General features: G+C 35.0%; 1 protein-coding gene across 1 annotated transcript in view; it reads left to right on the plus strand.

Moving 5' to 3' along the window:
- Positions 1-12,262, plus strand: part of LOC148948734 (uncharacterized) — an 82,508-nt gene extending 70,246 nt beyond the window's left edge. The window contains exon 9 of the mRNA XM_089095006.1: positions 10,956-12,262. Within this exon, the coding sequence (XP_088951132.1) occupies positions 10,956-11,137 (182 nt within the window). The 3' untranslated portion in view covers positions 11,138-12,262. The remainder of the gene's footprint in view (positions 1-10,955) is intronic.
- The last annotated feature ends 321 nt before the right edge of the window (positions 12,263-12,583 follow it).

Genomic DNA, 12,583 nt, shown 5'->3' on the forward strand with positions numbered 1-12,583 from the left:
GTTGTTCAAGTAAAATTTATTGCCTTTTTTTATCAAGACATTGCCTTTGTTTGTTGAATTATACTTTTTTTCATCCTTTAGATTGCCAACCACTACTGTTAGCGGATTAAACTTTTCCACTTGGTAAATTCCTTATTAGAACTCATAGGTATGATAGTCTGTCCTTTGCCTGAGATATGCGAATGTATTAATATAAATATATATAAATGTGAGTGATGTCCTCAGCTACCTCTCTTTTCTAATTCACCTTTTGTTTAACATGCAGCTATGTTGGCGGTACCTTTACCTGTACCGTTAACATTTTTAGATTATGAATATTGTGGTAAGTTCTAATGCTCTAAGCTGCCTCCTATGAACGGCCGCGGTAATTTCAAAGGCATTGCCCATAAAAGTTTTATCTTTCTAAGGAGAGAGAAAAAAATAATGAATTTTGCCTATCGATATCGACCATCTCTCTCTCTCTCTCTCTCTCTCTCTCTCTCTCTCTCTCTCTCTCTCTCTCTCTCTCTCTCTCTCTCTCTCTCTCTCTCTCTCTCTCTCTCTCTCTCTCTCTCTCTCTCTCTCTCTCTCTCTCTCTCTCTCTCTCTCTCTCTCTCTCTCTCTCTCTCTCTCTCTCTCTCTCTCTCTCTCTCTCTCTCTCTCTCTCTCTCCCTCCTCTCTTTTCCCCTCTCTCTGTCCATTTTACCATATTTCTGCGACGAGGCTGTCCCCATAGTTGGGACTGCCGGTTTGAACCCCCTCCTTCCTCCGAAACATGTCTTGACAAAATATCCCTTAAAGCCTTCAAAACTACCGCAGCCGATGCTTCCTCTAATGATAAAAGGCGGTCTAAATTCCTCTCTAGTATTTTCAAGCCTAGAATTCTCAGTGAGCCATTCTGCCTTATCCCCCCCCCCCCAAAAAAAAAAAACTTATTCCCGAATAGAAAAAAAGTAATTGCTGAAGAATATAACATGGATTTCTGAGCCTGTGAACCAGTAAACCTCATTAAAATGCTGAAATCCCAAGAGTTAGGGACTATTGAGATACGCCTTTTGGACTTAGGGGAAATGTATGCACCATTCCCGTTTTCTTCAAATTGCTAATGCTCGATCGCTTTTTGTGTCACTGTTCTACTTATACAAATGCAATAGCAAAGCTCGTGTTATATGACTCTATTACTTAAAATATATCATAGCATGTGCAGTAGAATGAAAAGGAAAAATCAATTTTTTATGTTTTTTGGCCTCATCGTATAAACGAACGATCTTAGAAAGTTGAGTGAGAACATAATTCACAGATCTAGTCCCAATTGTAAGTGACGGATCCGATCGCAACTCCATCCAACCGCCCTTTCCCCCCTGGGTGCTAAAATATGGGTAACACGAAAAAATAGCTTTTGGGGCAATATGATACATGCAGCCCAGGGGCAAGATTGCAAAGTTATGCAAATAATGTATTTCAAAGTAGTGGATTCAAAGGTACGCCTCTGCTTTTTCTTGGCTTTTAAAAGAAAGGTTAAAGATGGCTAACTTTTACCGATGAAGGGTGATTGGCTGCCACAAATCGTGCTTTGTGGTCAATCCAGTTAAAACTAAAAGAAAAGAAAGACGTCCTTGAACGGGATAGGAAGAGATAATGGAGGAAATTCTAAAGGAAGTATGAACCTCTTAGAAGGGAGTAAGGAGTCAATTTCCAAAAGACGTCCTTGAATGGGATAGGAAGAGATAATAGAGAAAATTCTAAAGGAAGTATGAACCTTTTAGAAGGGAGTAAGGAGTGAATTTCCAAAAGACGTCCTTGAATGGGATAGGAAGAGAAAATGGAGGAAATTCTAAAGGAAGTATGAACCTCTCAGAAGGGAGTAAGGAGTGAATTTCCAAAAGACGTCCTTGAATGGGATAGCAAGATATAATAGAGAAAATTCTAAAGGAAGTTTGAACCTTTTAGAAGAGAGTGAGGAGTGAATTTCCAAAAGACGTCCTTGAATGGGATATGAAGAGATAATGGAGGAAATTCTAAAGGAAGTTTGAACCTTTTAGAAGGGAGTAAGGAGGGAATTTCCAAAAGACGTCCTTGAATGGGATAGGAAGAGATAATAGAGTAAATTCTAAAGGAAGTTAGAACCTTATAGAAGGGAGTAAGGAGTGAATTTCCAAAAGACGTCCTTGAATGGGATAGGAAGAGATAATGGAGGAAATTCTAAAGGAAGTATGAACCTCTTAGAAGGGAGTAAGGAGTGAATTTCCAAAAGACGTCCTTGAATGGGATAGGAAGAAATAATAGAGTAAATTCTATAGGAAGTTTGAACCTTTTAGAAGAGAGTGAGGAGTGAATTTCCAAAAGACGCCCTTGAATGGGAGATGAAGAGAGAATGGAGGAAATTTTAAAGGAAGTTTGAACCTGTTTGAAGGGAGTCAGGAGTGAATATCCAAAAGACGTCCTTGAATGGGATAGGAAGAGATAATAGAGAAAATTCTAAAGGAAGTTTGAACCTTTTAGAAGGGAGTAAGGAGTGATTTTCCAAAAGACGTCCTTGAATGGGATAGGAAGAAATAATGGAGGAAATTCTAAAGGAATTATGAACCTCTTAGAAGGGAGTAAGGAGTCAATTTCCAAAAGACTTCCTTGAATGGGATAGGAAGAAATAAAAGAGAAAATTCTAAAGGAAGTTTGAACCTTTTAGAAGAGAGTAAGGAGTGAATTTCCAAAAGACGACCTTGAATGGGATAGGAAGAGATAATGGAGGAAATTCTAAAGGAAGTTTGAACCTTTTTGAAGGGAGTAAGGAGTGAATTTCCAAAAGACGTCCTTGAATGGGATAGGAAGAGATAATGGAGGAAATTCTAAAGGAAGTATGAACCTCTCAGAAGGGAGTAAGGAGTGAATTTCCAAAAGACGTCCTTGAATGGGATAGGAAGAAATAATAGAGAAAATTCTAAAGGAAGTTTGAACCTTTTAGAAGAGAGTAAGGAGTGAATTTCCAAAAGACGTCCTTGAATGGGATAGGAAGAGATAATAGAGGAAATTCTAAAGGAAGTTTGAACCTTTTAGAAGGTAGTAAGGAGTGAATTTCAAAAAGACGTCCTTGAATGGGATAGGAAGATATAATAGAGAAAATTCTAAAGGAAGTATGAACCTTTTAGAAGTGAGTAAGGAGTGAATTTCCAAAAGACGTCCTTGAATGGGATAGGAAGAGAAAATGGAGTAAATTCTAAAGGAAGTTTGAACCTTTTAGAAGGGAGTAAGGAGTGAATTTCCAAAAGACGTCCTTGAATGGGATAGGAAGAGATAATAGAGAAAATTCTAAAGGAAGTTTGAACCTTTTAGAAGGGAGTAAGGAGTGAATTTCCAAAAGACGTCCTTGATTGGGATAGGAAGAGATAATGGAGGAAATTCTAAAGGAAGTTTGAACCTTTTAGAAGGGAGTAAGGAGTGAATTTCCAAAAGACGTCCTTGAATGGGATAGGAAGAAATAATAGAGGAAATTCTAAAGGAAGTATGAACCTTTTAGAAGAGAGTAAGTAGTGAATTTCCAAAAGACGTCATTGAATGGGATAGGAAGAGAAAATTGAGGAAATTATAAACTAATATTGAACCTCTTAGTAGGGAGTAAGGAGTCAATTTCCAACTGACGTCCTTGAATGGGAGCGCAAGAGATAATAGAGGAAATACTAAAGGACGTTTGAACCTTTTAGAAGGGAGTCAGGAGTGAATTTACAAAAGACGTCCTTGAATGGGATAGGAAGAGATAATTGAGTAAATTCTAAAGGAAGTATGAACCTTTTAGAAGGGAGTAAGGAGTGAATTTCCAAAAGACGTCCTTGAATGGGATAGGAAGAAATAATAGAGGAAATTCTAAAGGAATTATGAACCTTTTAGAAGGGAGTAAGGAGTGAATTTCCAAAAGACGTCCTTGAATGGGATAGGAAGAGATAATGGAGGAAATTCTAAAGGAAGTTTGAACCTTTTAGAAGGGAGTAAGGAGTGAATTTCCAAAAGACGTCCTTGAATGGGATAGGAAGATAGACTGGAGGAAATTCTAAAGGAAGTATGAACCTCTTAGAAGGGAGTAAGGAGTGAATTTCCAAAAGACGTCCTTGAATGGGATAGGAAGAGATAATAGAGAAAATTCTAAAGGAAGTTTGAACCTTTTAGAAGAGAGAGGAATTTCAAAGACGTCCTTGAATGGGATAGGAAGATAATGGAGAATTCTAAAGGTTGACCTTTGAAGGGAGTGAATTTCCAAAGACGTCCTTGAATGGGATAGGAAGAGATAATGGAGGAAATTCTAAAGGAAGTTTGAACCTTTTAGAAGGGAGTAAGGAGTGAATTTCCAAAAGACGTCCTTGAATGGGATAGGAAGAGATAATGGAGGAAATTCTAAAGGAAGTATGAACCTCTTTAGAAGGGAGTAAGGAGTGAATTTCCAAAAGACGTCCTTGAATGGGATATGAAGAGATAATTGAGGAAATTTTAAAGGAAGTTTGAACCTATTAGAAGGGAGTAAGGAGGGAATTTCCAAAAGACGTCCTTGAATGGGATAGGAAGAGATAATCGAGTAAATTCTAAAGTAAGTATGAACCTTTTAGAAGGGAGTAAGGAGTGAATTTCCAAAAGACGTCCTTGAATGGGATAGGAAGAGATAATGGAGGAAATTCTAAAGGAAGTTTGAACCTTTTAGAAGGGAGTAAGGAGTGAATTTCCAAAAGACGTCCTTGAATGGGATAGGAAGAGATAATGGAGGAAATTCTAAAGGAAGTATGAACCTCTTAGAAGGGAGTAAGGAGTCAATTTCCAAAAGACGTCCTTGAATGGGATAGGAAGAGATAATGGAGAAAATTCTAAATGAAGTATGAACCTTTTAGAAGGTAGTTAGGAGTGAATTTCCAAAAGACGTCCTTGAATGGGATAGGAAGAGATAATAGAGAAAATTTTAAAGTAATTTTGAACCTCTTAGAAGGGAGTCAGGAGTAAATATCCAAAAGACGTCCTTGAATGGGATAGGAAGAGATAATAGAGAAAATTCTAAAGGAAGTTTGAACCTTTTAGAAGGGAGTAAGGAGTTAATTTCCAAAACACGACATTGAATGGGATATGAAGAGATAATGGAGGAAATTTTAAAGGAAGTATGAACCTCTTAGAAGTGAGTTAGGAGTCAATTTCCAAATGACGTCCTTGAATGGGATATCAAGAGATAAAAGAGTAAATTCTATAGGAAGTATTAACCTTTTAGAAGAGAGTTAGGAGTGAATTTCCAAAAGACGCCCTTGACTGGGATAGGAAGAGATAATGGAGGAAATTCTAAAGGAATTATGAACCTATTTGGAAGGTATTAAGGAGTGAATTTCCAAAAGACGTCCTTGAATGGGATAGGAAGAGATAATAGAGAAAATTCTAAAGGAAGTTTGAACCTTTTAGAAGGGAGTAAGGAGTGAATTTCCAAAAGACGTCCTTGAATGGGATAGGAAGAGATAATGGAGGAAATTTTAAAGGAAGTTTGAACCTTTTAGAAGGGAGTAAGGAGTGAATTTCCAAAAGACGTCCTTGAATGGGATAGGAAGAGATAATAGAGAAAATTCTAAAGGAAGTTTGAACCTTTTAGAAGGGAGTAAGGAGTGAATTTCCAAAAGACGTCCTTGAATGGGATAGGAAGAGATAATGGAGGAAATTCTAAAGGAAGTATGAACCTATTAGAAGGGAGTAAGGAGTTAATTTCCAAAAGACGTCCTTGAATGGGATAGGAAGAAATAATCGAGTAAATTCTAAAGGAAGTATGAACCTTTTAGAAGAGAGTGAGGAGTGAATTTCCAAAAGACGTCCTTGAATGGGATATGAAGAGATAATGGAGGAAATACTAAAGGACGTTTGAACCTCTTGGAAGGGAGTAAGGAGTGAATTTACAAATATATCATTAAAAATACTACAGTATTATTGCCAGTGTGTTAGGGCTGAACCAGCAGCAAACATTTTTGAATTCAAAAGTGTTGGTTAACTTACAACAGTAGGTTCAGGTTCATTTATTTTCCAATCATATATGCATAACATACTTAGTATACCAATATGTGGCAGAGAGACAAGCTCGTTTTGCACAGATAAAACAACTAAAGTAATAAATAATGAAACCTATGGATAATTAATCAAAGAAAGAAGGAAGAAAAAAAATAATAGATATAAAGTTAATTACTCACCACGCCACAGCAGACATCCCACCCGACGATAAAACACGAAGACTTTTTGACTTTTTTTTTTTTTTTTTTTTTAAACAAGCAGTGGGACAACGGAAGGAAAATGAAGCCCCGAGAAAAAGGCCCAAAAACAAAAAACATCAAATTAATAATAATAATAATTAGTAAATTAGTAAAATAACTAATAAATATCCAAAAGGAAGGACTTTAACTTATTTTTTGAAACTCCTAACGACAAATCAAAATCAAAAGCTCATAACGGTTCCATGCAGCAACCACGCTATTTCTTAGAGAAAAACGGGATCTCTTTGAAATTATCAATGGCTGGCGTAGTTTGCATGTATTGCGAGTTAGGTGTGAAGATGGCACAGCAATTGGGAACAGATCAAAAGAAAGAAATTGCTATGCAATGCCAGGAGATTGTGCTTAACTTTGGGTAATAACGAATGAATTGAATTGAAGTAGAACTGTATACTTCAATAAAAAGTGAAAAGAAGGGAGCTAAATAAACTTTGAACTCGAATAATAATCCATTCAACTTTTCTCTTTTCCCCTTGTTACAAACATGGTCATTTCTAAGATAGTCCCCGGGAGAATTTTAAGGAATTTCTCCTAATTAATACACATTCACACTTTCTCTTAGATAGACGTCTTTATAAAGTCAAAACTTTTCCTTTTCAGTTTCCTTTTTCTCTGCGGGACTTGTCATATTTAAATTGAAGCCAATTCCATTTCTTAACAAAGGTATATCCAAGGAAGTTTCCACTTTAATATTCCAAGATGTCTCCTAGTTTTCCTTTTTTCATTTGGTATAATTTGAATATTAGAGGTGAATATACATTCTTCACATCAATTCTTTTTCCTCTTCACCCATTACGAAATAGGGAAAAATAATTTTCCTTCTTGATTTTAATTATTAAAGTGATGTTTCGAGGGGATAAATGATGTTACGATGGGCTAACAAAGTCTTTGCAATGAATCCATATAGCAATGAGGAGTCAATTCGTTCGTGTTGGAACCTGGAAAATGCCTGTTGGAAATTTTTTAACAATTCAGCTGACATATACTAATATGGGTTCCCATTCATATCCAGGATTTTCTTTGGGAGAGGGGGGGGGGCTACGAAAAAAACTTTTAAAAACTCATCAGAAATTTGTTTGTATACAGTTTTGTTATGTTTTTACGACTCGGACAAACAAAATTGGGAGTGGGAGAGATTCAAACCCGGCAACCGATCCCTGGATAGGGCCTTGGTTCCCATATATTCCACTTTCAAAAAACCTGAAAAATAAAAATAAAGGAAGGTGTTACCTTTTCTATTTTAGCTTCCCTTTGAGGTGTATCGATCATTAGGGTCACCAATGCCTAAAATATATTAATATTTAGTAATTCTTTGAGTAATTTCTTCCTTTAGAAGTTTGAAAAAAGATTAGGACTATGGGTTTATAAGTCTTTGAACGAAGATTAGAATAGAGGAACCACAAGAAATATGCTTCCTACTGCAGAACCCTTCTGTATTTCCATGGTTAAATGTATCTCAAATGAGACAAATTTTGTGATGCTTTTGAGTCCTCAATTGGCACCAAAAGACAGTTTTTGCCCAAAAATGTTTTGTAATCTAGCCAGTAGTGTTTCTGATGTCGAAGAAACCAGATTTACTTTGCCATAGTAGAGATAAACAAGGTCTTTGCTTTTTGTATAGATAGAACCACATCAAGATCGCAAGAGTGTTGATTTAAATACGAATGTTATGCCTTGTTATGGAAAGACGGGGAGGGTTTTTTGTATAAGAATGAGACAATCAAATGTATAAAAATAATTAAAGAGTATGTGTTTCTGTGACTTTAACAACAAACAGTTAAAAGTCTAATTTTTTGGTTAAAGAGTTTCTAAAATCAGACAAAACTGAGTGAGGCGTTGGCAACTCTCTGGAGTGGCGTACCATGTTTTAATTTGCACAATATAAATATTTTGCCCCTGGGCTCTGAAAAACTTAGCTGCGCCTCTGTATTGATATTATTGTAGAGCAGCTTCGATTCCATTAATGAAGTTCTTGAGCAGCAGGATAGAATAGACAGAGGAAATAACTAACGAAAAGACTGAAGCTCTGCATCTTTACACTACTTGCTTCGATTTTGTTGTGATGTTCATGTTCATGCAACAAATCATATTCAAAGTGAAGGTTCTTACAGACAAACAGCAGGGAGAAAATATTGGGACTGCAGCGGAAAACAACATCTGGCATCCTATAATTGACGGCAGTATTCAGCAATACAAGGATTCTGCAAACTTTGAAAGATAGGTCTCTTGGTTAGAGTTTGGTGCAATCAATTAAGCAAAATTGTTTGATTTGTATAACAGACTTGCTATTAATAACAACGCAGGAATTTAAATTCAATTGGTTTTCGGGCGGAACTCAAAAGTTTACTATCCTACACTGTTCGAGGCAGCTTTATGAAGTGACCAATTAGTTACACAGGTGGCTCTTACGGTAAAACAACAGAGGAAGCAATTTTTCATATACATTCTTACATTCTTCACATCCATTCTTTTTCCCCTTCACCCATTACCAAATAGGAAAAATAATTTTCCTTCTCGATTTTAATTATTAAAGCGATGTTTCGAGGGGATAAATGATGTTATGAGGGGCTAACAAAGTCTTTACAATGAATCCATATAGCAATGAGGAGTCAATTCCTTCAAGTTGGAACCTGGAAAATCCCTGTTGGAAAATTTTTGACAATTCAGTTGTCATATACTAAAAAAATATCGGTTCCCATCCATATCCAGGATTTTGTTTTGGAGAGGGGGGTGGGCTACGAAAAAAACTTTTAAAAACTCATCAGAAATTTGTTTGCATACAGTTTTGTTTCGTGTCTTCTTTTTTACTGGCAAATGGTATTATAATTTAAAATTTTGAAATTGTAATGAAAGCTTAAACTGCTTCTTCAAAGCTACTGATCACAAAATAATTGTGCTTAAATAATCAAAACTGCATACAGTTTTGTTACGTTTTTACGACTCGAACAGACAAAATTGATGGGATGGCCTTGGTTCTCATAATAAAGGAAGGTGTAACCTTTTCTATTCTAGCTTCCCTTTGGGGTGTAAAGATCATTAGGTCACCAATGCTTAAATATATTAATTTTTAACAATTTTTTGAGTCATTTCTTCCTTTCAAAATTTGAAAAAAGATTAGAACTATGGGTTGATAAGTCTTTGAACGAAGATTAGAATAGAGGAACCACAAGAAATGTGCTTGCCACTGCAGAACTCTTCTGTATTTCCATGGTTAAATGTATCTCAAATGAGACAAATTTTGTGATGCTTTTGAGTTTGGCTCTTACGGTAAAATAACAGAGGAAGCAATTTTTCTCCAGAGAATATTATATGAAAGAAACAGCCTAACTTAGAGTTAGTTCGTCCGACACACAGTGGTGTTTACGGCAGCAACGGTTGACCTCCGCGTTGGACGATCCTGAACCAGAGACCACGGCTCGTTTAAGGACGACCATAGAGCTCTAGACTTATCATCAAGTGAACGACCAATCGTGGCTCGTTGTCTAGCACTCTTCTGGTGTCCCGGAGGAGTTCAGCACTAAACATCGCAAGGAAGTCTTCCTTGTCTCATTTAAGTCATGTGATCTTCCTTGTCTATAACCTTCTTCGTCCGACTTCGACGGTTACTTGTGGATGCTTTGGGAGAGACCTGATTTGAGTGTTCTGTATAAAATTATTGATGTTAGTTATTGATGTAGTAATTGTAATTATTATTGTGATGTAAATTATTATTGATATGATGTAAATTATTATTGATGTGATGTAACATAATGTGATGTAAATTATTATTGATGTATTGATTGTAAATTATTGATGAAATAAAAGAAGTGAGTAATTTATGACCAGCAATTCGGGGAAATCTATTGCCAATAAAACTATACTAGGTACAGTACGGAATAAGGATTATATCTATTCTCGGTTTTCGTTGTTTCTTATGCATGATATAATTGCATCTACAGTAGCTTTTCACACTTTGCATGTTTTCAACACAGCCGGTTTTGTCATTAATCGTGTCTTCTTTTTTACTGGCAAATGGTATTATAATTTAAAATTTTGAAATTGTAATGAAAGCTTAAATGTTTCTTCAAAGCTACTGATCACAAAAATAATTGTGCTTAAAATTCTGGACAAAAGATTTTGATGAAAATTGTCATGGTATAAGATTTATTCAGAAAACTAAGGACAGGCAGAAGTTTTTTCCCCTTTTTTCTTCTTATTCTTTTCCTTCTTTTTGTTTAAACATCTAAATTTTATTAGATTTTCAAATGAATATTACAAGGAGGAAACAAAGTAATTTAGTTAAGGGTACGACATGAACACAGAAATAAAATCATTGTGAATCCCAAGGTGGGTTTTAAACTGTTTTGTGAAAAAGAAAATATTTATATATACATTTTGAAGAAGATAGTCTATATAGAATGAAATATTTAAATGAATTAAATACAGACTGCATTTGGCCGCATAGACTTTACTTAAAAGCAAAGTGTTGCTTGTGGGCTCTTTTCTTTACGCTGAGCAGGTCAGACCTCTGTCAATTCTCTTAAGTTTACTTTGCAATAAGAGTTGAAAGCGCTGGGTAGCTGACAGGTAATCAAATATCTTAATTTTTACGTCCGTTTGATTTCCTAATATTGTCAAAAAAATAAGTGTAAGCAATATATGTCAAATGTTTTATTTCAAAAATGTTTATGATGTCAGTCAATACACGAATATTTTCCCTATTTTTAGTAGCAGAAGAAGAAGAGGAAGAAGAATACGATGTACTTGACCATAACCGGCCAATGACAGAAGTGCGACCTCATTACCATAGAATGCCAAGTATGCTTCATTTGAGAAGAAGCCATGATACCCTTTCAGAGATGCCTTTAGATAGTGAGGACAGCAGTGAAGATAACCAAATTCATGTATAGAACTTCAGTTTTATGCCTATTTTTGACAGTGTTTGAGAGGTTTTGCATATCGATTTGTTTTTCAAATGTAACAGTTTTATTTGCCTAAAAAGGGTACAAAACAAGAAAATATTATGATACAGCAATCAACAGTTGTGTTTGTTTCTAATAGCTAGTCCAAAAATTATCGGTAACTAATAAGAGTGGAAACTGGCGCTAGTTTCGACAAAAAAGTATCAACGCAATCTAACATTTGGTAGCACTTGGTTTTTCAAGCTTCGGAGTCTTTTTTTTTTGTCACGAGCTAAGATCAGACACTTATTACTACTTAATTTTACCAATTTTGCTAATTAAATTATTTATTCTTCTTATTACACCAGAAAAAAATGGCGCATTGTCAAACGCTAGATGCCGCTGATCATTTTTTTACGCTAGCATCAGTACCCACCCTTATAAGTTTCCCATATTCTTTGAGCCAGTCATGGTAACCCAGCTATTAAACGTTATGTGACGTTCGAAAAAAAATCTATTTATTTGTAGGCCTGTCAATCCTTGTTTCAACAGAGTTAAAGGGCTGGTAAACAGGGATAAATAATAACTGCGTATGCAAAGTTGCTTAATTTCTTTGTTAATTCCCTGTACAAATAGTTTATAAACCCTTTTTTCCATAACAAGAAAGTTAATGAGTCACAGGAGGTCTCCATGACCACTGTTGCTGAAAAAGAAAACTATATTTGAAGAAAACCTTGTTTTTTAAGACAACATTATTTGCTGTTAGTCTAACAGCTAACCTGTTATTTTGCTGTCTGCTGTTTTGCTGTCTGCTGTCTGGTGAGCTTTGCTCGCCATCAGCAATACAAAAAAAACAATAAAGAATGAGTATAATCTTCTTCATTTTAAATTAAAAGTTACTTTATTTCTGAATTTCTTAAATAATCAGGTATGAATAAGAACTTGTTAATTTAAATGAACTTTGTTCTTGTTTTTATTGTATTACTTCGGGTTTTTAAGACTAATTAATGTATTTAAGCAATTAAAATTGAAAAGAGGAAAATGCATCTAAAGATTTTTAGTTTGAATCCTTTAAATTCTATCCTTAGCCTATTTTAGATGCATTCCTAATTCTGATTTTTTTTTTTTTTTTTTTTTCTTATGATTTATTTAAACTGGAATTGGTTCATTTGAACCATTTTTATTGATTCTTTATCAAATATTATTTACTTTTATAGTTAAGAGGATTTGTATATAGATCAATGCTGATGAGTTCTTTTTTTTAGTCTGTGGTTTTTATTAGTTGACCTGTATTGAAAAAGATTTCGATTGACTTTCCGAAGATTCAAATTTTATTTCTTAAATTTTATTCCGAAAAGTAAATACATATGAAGTCATATATTCAAAAGAAAAATGGTGTTAAGATAAAACTGTAACATTAAGATTCGTATCTTTTTCATTTATTTCATAGTTATT

The sequence above is a fragment of the Artemia sp. Qi Xiang Cuo genome, chromosome 9, assembly GCF_049724085.1.
Source record: "Artemia sp. Qi Xiang Cuo chromosome 9, ASM4972408v1, whole genome shotgun sequence".
In the NCBI taxonomy this organism is placed as follows: domain Eukaryota; kingdom Metazoa; phylum Arthropoda; class Branchiopoda; order Anostraca; family Artemiidae; genus Artemia; species Artemia sp. Qi Xiang Cuo.